This window comes from Taudactylus pleione, unplaced genomic scaffold (genome assembly GCF_031769625.1).
Source record: "Taudactylus pleione unplaced genomic scaffold, aTauple2 ptg000556l, whole genome shotgun sequence".
NCBI classification, from domain to species: Eukaryota; Metazoa; Chordata; class Amphibia; order Anura; family Myobatrachidae; genus Taudactylus; species Taudactylus pleione.
The window spans coordinates 17,250,774-17,265,362 of NW_028284958.1; the positions used below are offsets into that span (position 1 = coordinate 17,250,774).

General features: G+C 42.8%; 1 protein-coding gene across 9 annotated transcripts in view; it reads left to right on the top strand.

Annotated features, from left to right (window-relative positions):
- MEF2A (myocyte enhancer factor 2A) overlaps nt 1-14,589 on the top strand; it is a 152,550-nt gene that overhangs the window by 73,507 nt on the left and 64,454 nt on the right. For all 9 annotated transcript variants that reach the window (XM_088452693.1, XM_088452697.1, XM_088452698.1 and 6 more), the window contains exons 2-3: nt 3,139-3,325; nt 3,843-4,046. In XM_088452693.1, the coding sequence (XP_088308819.1) occupies nt 3,272-3,325; nt 3,843-4,046 (258 nt within the window). In that variant the 5' untranslated portion in view covers nt 3,139-3,271. The remainder of the gene's footprint in view (nt 1-3,138; nt 3,326-3,842; nt 4,047-14,589) is intronic.

The following is a 14,589-nucleotide window of genomic DNA, read 5'->3' on the forward strand; positions in this document are numbered from 1 at the left end:
AACAAAAAATGTGGTTGCTACGAGCAACATAATTCTCTGCACCAATTGGCAGAAACATTTCCTTGTGTAACCTATGTTTTTTTTTTATTATGGGTAGACAAAGTAAGGCGGACACATTACATACATTGTATGAGAGCATACAATGAAACAGAAGAAGCAGGTATTCCCATTAGATCAGTCTGTCTAATACTTGTGAGCATTTTTGGTAATGGTTAGATGAGGCATTTACTGTGGGGAATATCTAACAAGGCAAATTGAGACAGCTGTAAGACCTGTATTTACAAAATGGCATGTATATAACAAGCACCATCATTCTATACTTTGTATGCAGACGTTTATAGGGCCTGATTCAGAGCTGTGCGCTAATGCTGCTGCGTCTGCGTACGCACAGTGGATGTGCGAAAATATGTAAATGCTGCAGACGCCGAGGAATTTATTGAGACAGCCAACTGCGGCTTTGCAAATACAAGCATCTGCGTACAGAGATGCAGCATCGGTCGCAGATCCTTCAATTATCGGTATTTCTGAGTACACCTATGGACGCGTGTTCTAAGACGCTGGAGCCTCTTGCATACAGGATCAGACACAGGATGTGACGCCCAAAATACGATTGCGACATGTCTGCTTTCTTTGCCGCAGCTCCCCGTTACCTCTCGCAAACGCTACCTGACTGTTAATCACACTGTGAGTAAAAAGTTAATGTGAGCGACTACAGTACTGTCCCTTAACACATGCGCAGATTGCCGATTATTGTGAAAACATTGGCATAGCGTACATCTCTGAATCAGGCCTATAGTACGGTAATGTCTGTATAGAATTAATAGTGCTACTTGTCAAGTATTGCCTCCTACAGCGGAGTGTCTACGCACTTCACTGTTTAGTATTTTAGAGCTCTCTAATTGTACAGGGTGATGGTCATCAGTGCCATCATTGTGTATATAATGCCTGAGACTATAGATCTTCTCAGCTGGACCTTTAAATATAAAAGCAGTCTGTAAGTGGCCATCAGCGTACTTCTTGTTATAAAATGACTGTCCAGCATTACTCCTCTCCCAAACGTTCCATGTAAATCACCAGTCACCGCTGCATATTGCTTCTATTGGATAGAATATACATGTCGGGAGCAGAGCATCTAGCAGCTGGTGGAAGGGTTCATAAAATCAGAGTTTAGAGAAAAACGAGTAATGATGAACAATGTCACCTGGACACTTAATTTGTCACATCTGTGAGCCTGATTCAGCGGAGGGTGTAGCCATGTCTGCGACTTTATGCAGATACCTCTACAAATCCCTTCCCTGCTGTACAGTCGTGCATATGAATGTGCAAGGACTGAGATGCCCACTTTGAGCATCTGTAGACGCATGGTGCGTCTTTAAACGCCACCATCGAAGCTTGCACCATCCCTTTGACAGATGCAGAATTTCCGTCTGGGTATGGCCTCCAATGTGAACGATTGAGCGTCTGTGTACACAACCAGTTCAGCGACACGACCATGACCCTCCCATAACATGGCCATCAGACACACCATCTCCGTGCTTCTGTTTAGCCACCACCCAGTCACTGTTCCAGAACGCCCAGCACTTTCTGCTACCATGCGTCTCAATCCCAAAATCGCCTTTGTTTGTACACTCTGTGTAACGCGTGCACCATTGGAGTTGTAAGGGATTATGCACAAGAGCAAACAAAAAAAAAAATCCTGAACTTTGAACATCTTTATTACGTTTAGCTCTGAATCAGACCTTATGTAGTGTTCATTCTAGCACCCTGCATCTGTCAAAACTTGTGCAGTTCCCTTTTTCTGTCTGGGGTGTCGCAATATGCTCTGATGCTTCTAGCACACTGTGGTCTGTATCTCAGCAGTTTGATGCATCAACTGAGTGTGCTAGAAGCACCAGAGCAGATAGTGACACCCCAGGCAGGAAAGAGGAACTGCACGGGTTGTGACAGGTGCAGAGTGCTAGAATAAACACCACTTATGTATTTAATATATTGATCTAAGTGAACTGTTTTGCTTCCCATTATAGCATTTTAATGACTGGGTCGTGGAGCATTATTAATATAAATTTATTCTGGGGGTTTATAGGAAAGTTGCACAAAACACATTTAGAGCAAGAGACGCAGTGCTGCAGTTTTCTTCACAACTAATCGTTGTTGGTAATACTGTATTACAGTATCCCTTGTGGAGACCACCAGGTGATGGGATTTCTGCGTGTGCAGCATATCCCAGGATATCCCCTCTTCTAGCACATGTACCACAACTGCTGCTTCTGTATAGTGTTGGACACACACAAAATGTTCTTCTTTGCCATTGGTATAAACATCAAAAAACTAGGAACCAGTGATGTCAGTGAGGCATGAGGCTCAAGGTTAACCCGTGCTTTAGTGATGTCACTGGTGCTTCGGGAACCGATAGGTGTATATTGTCGACTATTTGGCTGTTTGCTAATTGACAGCAGCTCTAACACAACCTTGCACTGACTTGATAGAGATTCCAGTTCGGCTGTCAGGGTGGGAATTGCCAGTGTGTGTTGCTGTTTTTGATCTGAAAGGGTTAAGAAAAACACAGCACAGACTAATTTCTCACCAGACACTGTCCACATGTCTCTAGCAGCTTTACATCTGCTTACAGTCTGCTAAACATCACACACTTTGCATGATAAATAATTCTAGGCAACATGCAAATGAACTGAAGTATGTCACTTCTTGCTTCCTGCTTCCACTTTAGGGCTACCTCAAAGCATCTTCCGACAATGGAGGGATGCAAAGTGAAGGAGCTAGTTTCAGGTATCTCCAGCTGTGAATAGGCCCAGATTTCTCCATCATCTGAGACAGAACTTACAGCAGAAATGCAGATCGGCTGCATTTCGCCCAGATGCATGCTTATCAAGGAGATCTAGGTCACAGTTTTGTTTGCCTGGTCAACTAGTGCCGAACAAGTATATCTTCCTCTATATAATAGAGATTTATCTGAAATGTGTATGAATAAGAAATGCTGTATTGTTCCATGTTATTCCGTTTGTCTTCAGTTAAACAAGTCGGAGTGCAGGGAATTGCAGATCCGGTGACAGTGTTTAACTTAATGTAAATTTAGTTCTGCTTTGTATTCTCCAACCATTTCCATTTTTTTTTCTGTTTTAGGTTCCTGAAGGCTTGAGCTATACTGACAAAGCAACTGTAAGAAACCGGCTGACCATGCGTTAGAATTCAGGATACTGCAATAATTTTGGATTATAACATTTATTCTGGATTGTGTACGGGAACGAAAGCGACAATGGGGAGGAAGAAAATACAGATTACTCGGATAATGGATGAACGGAACAGACAGGTGAAAAACATAAAGCTTATTAATGTATATTGTATGAACGCTTATTCTCTGTTGATGTACTATTTGCTGCTGTCAGGCTGAAAAGCAATACACACACAATTCTCAAAGAAACATTTAGATCCCATCTGGCAGTCCAGCCAAAAAGACACAATGGTCTGCACATAAAGGATAAAACAGTCCGTTACGCATCTTTTCACGATCACTGTACATGTAGATGGGAAGCAGTTGTCCAATAATGCTGACAGGCCAAACTTGTTGGGGAATCTGGGTCAGTGTTTGTACCTGAATGATGTGTGTGTATGTGCATATATTATATTATAATATAAAATAATACGCACACTGTGTATGTGTGTGTGCGTATTATATGTGTATGTGTGTGTGCGTATTATATGTGTACATATATATATGTGTGTGTGTGTGAATTATGTTACAGAATTGTGTAGTGTCTCTTATCATTCATACTGAAAGAGGTTTGCATATAATGGGAGGATTATGCTATCCATTTGTGTTCCCGCAGGTCACATTTACCAAGAGAAAATTTGGGTTAATGAAGAAGGCCTACGAGCTAAGTGTACTCTGTGACTGTGAAATTGCACTGATCATTTTCAATGGCTCTAACAAACTGTTTCAATATGCGAGCACTGACATGGACAAAGTCCTTCTCAAGTACACGGAGTATAATGAGCCACACGAGAGCAGAACTAACTCTGACATTGTGGAGGTAACAGCACTACTCCTACTGTATCTGTGTGTGAAGCAGCTGGGTTACATAAATTAAGGAGGGTAAAACCTCTACAGACTGGAGTTTGCACAATCTTTCATATGTGCCATAAAGAAAATGCACATCGTAAAAGATATGCATAAGTTATAAGAGTAAACGTTTTGTACATCTGACAGTACAATGCTATGCAATGAATGACGCAGGTTGGTCTACTTGTTACAATGTTAAAGTAGGGTTTGTACAGTATATTCAAACTAATTTACATCAGTTTTCTACCAAAGGAGGCGATTCAATTCAGCGTGGATTGAATAGCGCCGGGCAGGGTCGTCTTAAGAGAGGAGAGGGCCTGTGTGCACTCCGCATGTGGGTCCCCCTCCTCTCTTCCCGGTAGCCGGCAGCCGACTGCATGCACAGTAAACTCTGGAAACTAAAGTGTGCCCGGAGTGTACTGCGCATGCGCAGAACGCCGGGAAAATGGCCGCAGCGGCCATTTTTCGGTGTTCTGAGCAGTGCTGGCAGCCGCCGCGGGACCACGGACAGGTAAGTTTAACATAATATTGGTGCAGGGTGTGCGGTGCGGGGCCCCCTCTGGCCAGGGGGCCCATGTGCTCCGCACACACTGCACCCATTATAGATACGCCACCGGCGCCGGGAGGGAGCTCCTGGAGCTATTCAGTTCTGACCACTGTTTAGTCAGACTAATGATTTCCGTCTTAATGCGGTGCTAACAACCTCGTGGCCGGCACTTTAGTCAGAGAATGCCAGTTCTCGCAACTGAACACCCAGGTTAAGTCGCGAGAACTGGCATTCTCCGACTTAACTACTTCTCGTCGGAGTAAATATCGCGCTGAATTCAGTAGCTCTGGGAGCTCTATCCTGGTGCTATTCAATTCACGCTGAATTTAATAGCCCCCAAAGTGTATTCACATGCAGAATTTTAAAGTATACTTCCCATGCAGGATTAAGAAATATAGCATTAATGGTACTGCTTGAGCAAAGCCTCTCCCTTTGCGCTCTCTGGTAACTTGTTATTGGTATTAATGGAGCTGTCATGTACGCTGCGCTCATGTAATCCCATGTGATTATTCAAAGCCAATCAGGAACTTTTGACGAATATATTCGTCCTACAGTTTGAAGTAGACAAAATGGCTCCTAGCCAGGGGCTGGCTGGCAACTTTCAGCCTGGGGGCAAACATAAGAAAGTGGCCCCGGCTTTTCTACCATTATGAAACTCTCCAGAGCTTGGTCCCGTTAGGGTAATGCCCAGCCAAAACTCCTGGACCTAGAAACATAATGGCCGGCGAAAGAAATCTTGTAGGGTTAGGTTAGGGGCTGGGACTTAAAGTTAGGCATCTGCGCGGTAGGGTTAGGGTAGGGCTAGGGGAAGGGAGGGTTAGGGTCAGGCACCACCGGGGGGAGGTTAGGGTTAGGCACCCACCCGGGAGGGTTAGGTTTAGGGTGCGGGGAGTGGGGGTTAGGTTTAGGCACGTATGGGGGGAGGTTAGGGTTAGGCACTAGGGGGGGAGGTTAGGAATAGGCACCCCTAAAGGCGGGTTAGGGTTAGTGGGGAGAGGGTTAGGGATAGCCTAGTTACTTACCTGTCGGGATCTTCACTGCTGCCGATCTTCTGATGGGGATTTGAACCACGTGCATAGGTGCGGTGGTCATTCATACTGATTCACTCCAGATTATCAATAAGTCACTCAACTCAGTGTTATTGCGTCAACCTTTCAGCTCTTTATTCTGGGAACCAGCAAAAAAGCTTACAATATTAACTAAAGGGCAAACAAATGGCTGAAATTAAGAAACAAAATATATTAGGTAAACAAGAGTGCACTTACCAGACTTAGTCCAAAAGAGAGAGATATACTCAACACTGTAATCTTTGCATCTGTATAAAAGACAGTTGTTTTTGGTCCATGCAGGGACCTTTCTCAACACCCACAACCTGCCACACAATATTCTGGCTTCTTCATCGGAGTAGCCTGAGTTTGGCACACGCGCAGATGCGTTATGACAAGTGAGTGCTACTATGCTCCCTACAAAAATAAATTATATATATCCAAAGTTACCGGCACTCCTTTACCCAGACAACTGCCTGGTGCCTGTCCTATGTAAATCCATAAATAAACAGCAGAATGGACGGCACTCATGAGACTAATAATGGAAGTGTAAATAAGACCATGACACCCGTCGGCGTATCATACGCCGACGGGTGTCATGGTCTTATTTACACTTCCATTATTAGTCTCATGAGTGCCGTCCATTCTGCTGTTTATTTATATATATATATATTACATATACATATATATATATATTAGTATGCATTATATATATATATATATATATATATATATATATGCAGCAGCAAAAAATGCACTGTTCTACTTGCTGCCAGTCAGTCTGCCTCATTCAGTAACTGGGTGTGGGGGGTGGATTTTGTAGAGGGATCGGTGCCATGATACTGCTGACATTGTAATCGGTGGCGGTTCCGTTCCGCTCACCACTTGCCAGGCTGCCTGTTGTCTTGGTGGCCGCGGCGACAGGGCAGACCAGGAAAGGGCCGGCGCAGCGTCATGTGTCATACACGCTGTTGCCAAATCATGTGGTGGGGTTACCGGAGGGGTGTAACTGGAGGCGGTGCTGTCGCTCCTCAATGGCCAACAGGAGGAGCTGTGGTTGGGCATGCGCTGCAGCCCTCCCACGCCCATTTCCATGTCATGTATTACGGATGAGCTGCTCTTGGCCACTCCGATTACGTTAGCGGCCATTAGGGGCGCCGGTAAGTCTGTCAAGCGGCAGCGGCACAGCAAAGGGGAGAGGGGACCGGCTGTCACTGGTATATACACACAGAATGCAGCAGCGGCCCTAGTGCTGCACAATTGTACCGGCCCGGGGGGCAGCTGGCACCCTGCCCCCCGGCCCAGTCCGCCACTGGGCAGCTGGCTCCCTGCCCCCCGGCCCAGTCCGCCACTGCTCCTAGCAGTACATGCGCTATTGACACTTGTGAATACTCCTCTATTTTATTTGATAAAACCATGATTATATCTTCAGATAAGGTGTGCTTAATGTGTAGGTGGCAGGGCTGCTTTAAGTGATACACTGATAACCATAGTGCAGCACTCAGTCATGGTAAACAGCTGAAGATGCTCTAATGAGGTGGGCTTATGTAGGGTATTTACTAAAGAGATTTATGTCGGAGTAGGATGCCTCTTGTACTTTGGTACCTTTTATGTTGCTGATTTGAGTCAGAGCCACTGTTTAACTGTATTTTAATAAACTGCCCTTTCCCAGCTATTAGGTAGTAATCATGCATTTCTGGGTGTGAAGGGGTGGGATTTGTGTAAAGTCTCCTCAGTCCTGGATTTTTTGCTACTGGAAATCTTGTATGCCTGAAAAAATAGAATAGGTATAATTTCCTATAACAAAGTTGCATATGTTAGCTTTTATAGCAAGACAATGTAGTGTCCCTTTTCTTTCCTCCAAATTAAGAGAACTAAGGGCTAGTACTTTGTAATTACAGCTTACAGCCATTTTGAAAGTTCTGACAATCTGTTGTATTGTTATATACCACTCACACTTCCGTAAGCTGCAGTGTCTATGAAATATGATTGTACCCCTTTCTTTTCCTTCTGTCCCCAAAGCAATAACTAAATCACCCAGATAACTGCTCCTTAATGTGATCTCAATCATTGGTTATTCTGTAGTGCTATGTAAACTAATACAGTTCCCTCGATATACTGTGCCACTATATGGTATTGTTCTGTGCCATTAAGTCTCACGTGGGTGATCTAAAGTTAAGAACGTTTTATAGTGTAGTGTTTAATTGTATGTTTGTTTCAATACCAGAAGTTACAGAAAACCTCTGATTACCACGTATGCCATGCTGTACATGGGCATGGACACAGTTATGGTGCACAGCAGCTGGGCCTGGACTAGTCAGGAGGCTTTGCCAATGCTCATGGGCCAAGGCCTCCCAGTGGGCGGAGGCATGCCCCCAAGATGGTGTGTCCACAGCCTCTACAGTATGTAAAGAGAACCACGATATTTGCACTGGAGTGTGGCCACTCTCACGTCATATCTCCCCACAGCCCTGTACAGCAGCATGGGCTCCCACCACCCAGCAACAAGCTTATGCCTCTGATGCTCTTCTCACTGAATCTGTATATTCACTTACATGCAAAGCAATCTGATTTGTCAGCATAGTAGTATTTGATTATTATAGTCTCAGATTAGTTTAAGATGTAGTTCTAATATAATCGCGTATCGAATGATGTTTTATGATTCAACATATGTCAGTGCCTATGACTTTTATCAATTAGACTTGGAAGCCCCTATCAAAATTGTTAAACTTTTGTCCATTTAGCTTGGGAACATGTATTCTTATAGGTTACATGAATGTGTTTGCCATATCTGGGGCTTGAACGCTTAACAGGTCTATTTGCTATTCTGGTTTTTCAGTTGTAACTTGTCTTGAAACAAGTGTTTTGTATAATCCTCCTGCAGCAGAGTAGGTTGATTTGATAATAGTGTGAAGTGTTATATCTCTAGTGTGTGACTTATATCTCTAGTGTGTGACCATCAGGTACTCAGTAGCAAAACAAACACTCCTAAATGACAGAAACCCCCTCATCCAATCTGTACTTTAGTGAATTGGGTTGTGGTATGTCTGGCATTCATGTTATCTCTATAGTTTCAGTAAGTACAGTAAATGTGTGATTCGCATCAGTTACTAACCTTGAAGGTGCTTGGGTCTTTCCTTCACAAACTGAAATAAGTTGTACTATTTTATCTCTTCATCATGATACTTTTGCTGTCCAATTCTATTGCAAAATATTTTTCCAGAAAGTCCTTGCAGTATAAAGTGTAACATAGTTGAAACTGTTCTGCATTTTACCACACTTGCTGTCACCCTGACTGAACGTTTAGTCTTTTGGTAGTTATGGTTAGGCTAAGCTTTTAGATCATACAGTTGTCTCATTTATCCACAGGATATTAACCCCAGAGAATCATTAGTAGTATGTCTGCAGTCAGTGGTCCTCTGTGGGTTCAGCTACACTGGCTTCCTAATGTTGGATCTGATGGTGTGATCAGTCTGTGTTGCTGGAAGGGAAAGTGACCAAAGAGAATTTTATTTCTTTGATTTCTTTATAATTCATTATCACCCCTCCATGTAGGATGTTCTTTGTTGTGAAGTAGGCGGGCGTAAGGCAACCTGCAGTCATTCGGAGCAATGAAATTGATGCAGAAGCAAGCGTGATGCTGTGATCTAGGACTACTGTCTAGTGAGGAGTGCATTGGTGTGAGATAGGGAAATAGGGACCAATGGGGACCACAGATTTCTATCCCCAACTCAAAGTATCGATGTGGGGCACTGTCACACTGATGCAGCAAGATTGTGTTATCAACCACATCTCTGTATGAAGCAAAGGGCACAAATCCAACTTATTTTTTTTTTTTCTTTCAAGTTCCAAAAAAAACAACTCTACACCTGCTCTCAAAAAGACAAAACAAGAGAACCCGAGCATACAGAATAGCTTTACCAGTTTGGTATCACTAACAAAGTCCTATTCATTTCCTCAGTTAGAAAAACCCTACAAAAGATACATATTCTTATTTTGTTTTCTCCACCTTCCCCTATCTTTTCTACATCCAGTTTGACAACTGAAGCCTCCCATTGGTTTGTAATAAATTAATACTGATATCCAGGAACTTGTGATAACATAGGCAACGAGTAAGTTAATTACAAATATAAAACGTGTTCCTAAAAAAAGAAAAATTGTGCAGAAGCTGGCGGTTGGCGTTATGGCTTTAAAATAAACTCCCATAATTCTGAGATGGCGCATTATATATTTTCGTGAGCGAGACACTGATGACAAGCTGCAATGGCTGCGTACTTAAATACCCCACATTCATCTAGTAGCAAAAACAAGAGCCTGTAAAAACCTCTGGATTGACACAATGAGCATTTGATGTCTGTGCTCACATAAGACTTCCTCGTGTGGCTCGCTCTGAATTCCTGCGCTTGTGAAGTGTTTTCACAGATGTTTTCAAGCTTCTGTAGAAATGCATTAGATTACACTGAGAGCAATAAAAATGGTAATTTTGGTAGCCAAATAAAACATAATACTGAAGTTTGGTATCTGGCAGCTCTCGTTTAATCACATAACCCAGATCAATATTATTGAAGCTGTTAGGGCAAATTATAAAGCGTCCGTGTTTCAAGGAGCTTAATTCCTTCTACACATGTGCTTCATAAGTAGGGAGGCAATACATCTGGCAGGTTTATATGACAATTGAATGCTCTAGTTAATGAGTTTTGGCAAGAGCCTTCCGTGCCAGGAGAAATGAGATCAGTGGTTTTCTCAGCGACGTCTTAAAGACAACTTGCAGTGTGTTCCTTGGCCCTGACTTTGGTTGAGGAGTTGCCTGTCTATTTTCAAACATTTTATTGGAAGAAAGTCAATGTGTTTTTGGATGTGTTGTGTTTTGTTGGATGGGACTGTTAAGATCTTAAGCGATAATTAATGGGCATTTAGGTTAAGCACTGTTGTTTGTGTGGTTTCATTACTGAAGTGTGCTGATATCAGGATGTTTACAATCTACAAACAGAAAGTTGTGAATTGTGGATGGAAGACCTTTTGCTGTTGGGTACACACTGCACAGTTATTAGAACCTTTAAACCTGTATCAGGTCCACAGTGTTTAAAGGGCACAGTTAGAGGAAAAACTATAGTCTAAGAAGGCTTATTTCACATTGGGGAGAATTCAATTAGCAGTGGGCTTTTAGCTCTCGGGTTAAGTGTTCAGAGTTATTCTATTTTATCTCCCGCGGTAAGCCCCAAGGCTATTGTGCGGTAAGGCATAGATTCTGGGTTAAGTGCTTAGAGCTATACAATTACCGCGCACAGTAGTCCCAAGTGTGCACTTAAGGCAGTTATCTGTGAGAACAGAAATCTGCATTAAGTGCACCCACTGGGCTTACAGCGGGCAGTAATTGAATAGCTCTGGCTCATATCCCGGGAGCTAAAAGCCAATGGTAAGTCCGATGGCTAATTGAATTCCCCTCATTGAGTGCAGTAAAAACATTACAGTAGGGGTGAGCAGGAGTAACGATAAGAAAGCAGCGATCCTTTGATTGCAGCTTGTGATTGGTCCCCAAACTCATACACCCTTCTCACGGTTTTCTGCTGCACTGCGTGAGAAATTACTTTTTCTGCCTCTATCAACCAGTCATCGGGTATGTGATCTGTTACTTCTGAAGACTGGTGCTGCATCCCTCCTGGGCGTAATCAGACATTGGTAGACACGGCTTGTGTAGATCATTTTGGACACTTATAAGTGCCAATGCTTATTGAATGTCTATATACTGGCGTTTTCACTATATACATTTTTTTTTTCACCACTATGTGTCCTAAATTGACTGCTGATAAAGATTATGTCACCGCTTTGGCATGTAATTACAGCTGGTATGAACTTTGACCATTTCCACAAATGTCAGTGCTGTTACTTCCGGATAGTTCCAGCATATCACACATCTATGATCTCCAAACACTTCTGTTATTTCCCATACTCCTACTCATCACATACCGCCTCATGATGAAAACAGAAACACTCTTAAAAATCAACCACTGATGACATCACAACATTATAAGCAACCCAAAATATAAATCTAGAACAAAGGTAAGAGCCACACAGGGATGCGCGGGCCACGTATAGAAAGACAAAGGAAGGAAGTCCCAAAAACTAAAATAATAAAAATGAAATGAACAAAAGGTAATGCTAAGGATAATCTATATAATAAAATCAAGTGCCGATAACAATTGTCATCACGTTTGTGTGCACGCTTGCACTTTGGACCTAATGTGTACAGCGCACGCCTACTGCCACACAACTTCCACACATTCTGCACACCCCGAAACCCTGCTCCGGCTTCCCCCACCCCATAAACAAATATAAAATAATTACAATAGACCTCTGTAAGGCTAAAAAAACACAATCCAGGCACGAGCGGTTTAGGTCAAACATACATACGAGGTGTGACTATTAAAGAATGAGACTGATGCTATAACTTATGTTTAATTATATTAAGTACATTTTAACTCTCTTCCCTTTCTGTGTTCTCCTCTTCTGCGTTCACACACCTCTGCATTCTTATTTTCCATTGGTCAAAGCTTTGGGGGAAGCCGGAGCAGGGTTTCGGGGTGTGCAGAATGTGTGGAAGTTGTCTGCTGCTGTCTCAACAGCTCTGTTTTCTTCTTTACCTCAGAAACTGATGCAAAACGGGTTCCCCGGAGTACAGATTTAACTTTAAGTATAAGAAAGAAGTCATACTCTACTAGGTCTGGCGGGTATGGAGGGTGTTCTAGTGCTGCAATCTGTTTCTCGCCCAAAAACTGCTTAGCAGAGAGAGCTGTGTGGGCTGGTGCGTTGTCCTGATGGAGAATGAAACAATTTTTCCACGACTTGGGCCTCTTCTTTTCTGATTATTTCCCCCAAAGTTGCTAGGACATTTTTGTAGTAATGTTGATTCACTGTTGTGCCTCTAGTACCCAGTCTTCCAAAATAACACCCTTGATAGAAAAGAAAACAATTAACGTGGCTTTGAATTTGAATTTGCTTTGACGTGCTTTCTTCATTCATGGTGATGATCGTGTTTTCCAGTGCATGGACTGGCCTTTTGTCTCAGGATCGTACAGATGGGTCCACATACATCTAGCCTCCTGGCGCATTAAACAGCCCTTCTGGTCGCACCATGCTGTGGCGTGACTCTGTAGCACAGAGCGTCTTTTCATGTGTCTTTTTACCTTCAAATGCATCTTATTCACACAGTGATACGCATAGATAGCACAAACAGCTTCTGCTGATTAAAATGATATGCAGCATGCCTATGTGCTCTGTGCGTCTGTGGCTGCATCTGCATGGGAAATGCTATGTTACGGTGTCAGCGGCTGTAACACTATAACGCAGTGTTTATCATGCAGATACACTGGCAGTCGTACACACAGAACATAGGCATGCTGCATATAATTTTTTTATCAGCAGATCAGCTGCTTGTGCTATCTATTCCCATCGCTGTGCGAATAAGACGCACTTGAAGGTAAAAAGATGCACGAAAAGACGCTTGGCGCTACTGAGTCACACTGAGCTCCTGCGTTTTGTGATATGACTTGTAGCACACAGAGGATAGATGTATGTTGGCACATCTGTACTGGGAGATCCATGTCTCATCACAGGTAATAACTTTATCTAAAAAATGTGAATCTGTTTGAATTTGTTCCAAAATGTCTGTAAAAGTTTGCTTTCGATATTCTCTCTGCTTGTCATTGAGAAGCCTCTGAAACATCTGAGCACAAACTTTTGTCATGTTGAGATCTTGATGAAAAACTTGCCTAATAGTTTCTCTGTCAATGTTTACCATTTCTGCTATCATTCACAGTCAATTCGAACAATTTTCTAAATGTTTACCACATTTTCATTTGTTTTTGATGTGCAAGGCCTTCCGGGACCTTCATTGCCTTCGACATCCTCACAACTGTCACTAAATCTTTTGTGCCACTCATACACACATGCACGTGACATCCAATTTGCCCCGTAAACCTCGGTTAGCATATGGAAAGATTCTGTGGCCGTTTTGTTCAACTTAACTAAATATATTAAGTTAACATGTTGCTCTACTTTTGAGTATTTTTACTACGCATGGAAAAACACAACTTCTTAGAACACTATGTGACAGCAAAATAACTATCTGTGTGATATGGGTAAAACTTGGAAAGCCGTTTTGGGATAGTCCAAGGTCAATGTTCCCCCATTTCCTTTTAACTAACGCAGTATGCTTTATTTTTTACAAGTACAGTCTCGTTATTTAATAGCCACACCTTGTACATGCAGACAAACACATTGACCTGCACAGAGCACGTCACGGTGTTGGTTGGCGCAACAACAACTGGAAGAACTAAAGACAGGTGCTGAAAGGAGGAGGTGCTGAAGTCTAACCTAGAGTGAGAGGGGAGAGTAGAGCACGAAATAGATTGGGAGAAGAGAAACAGAGATGGAGATATAGAGGGGCAGGAGACTATAGAGAGAGGAGGCGAAAAGGGGGGGGTGCACTGAAGAGAAAGAGAGAGAGAAGGAAAGGGAGATGGGAAAGACAAAAACATTGGGAACAACAAGTAGTCTTTATGTATATATGTGTATGTATATACGTGTGTTTGTATATATGGTACATAAACACTTGGTTTATAGCTTAAACAGCAGTGTTTCAGATCATTGGGTCCTTTCTCAAGCTATAGAAAACATAAAAACACTAAGGACAACACGTAGTTTGTATGTATTTGTGGAGCAGTGGAAAAGGGTGGCTTGGTCTGATGAATCATGTTTTCTTTTGCATTATGTGGATGACCGTTGTGTGTGCGACGTTTACCTGGGGAAGAGATGGCACCCAGGATGCACTATGTGAAGAAAGGCAAGCCGACGGATACTATGGGCAATGTTCTACTGGAACTACTGGGTCCTGGCATTCATGTGGATGTTACTTTGACACA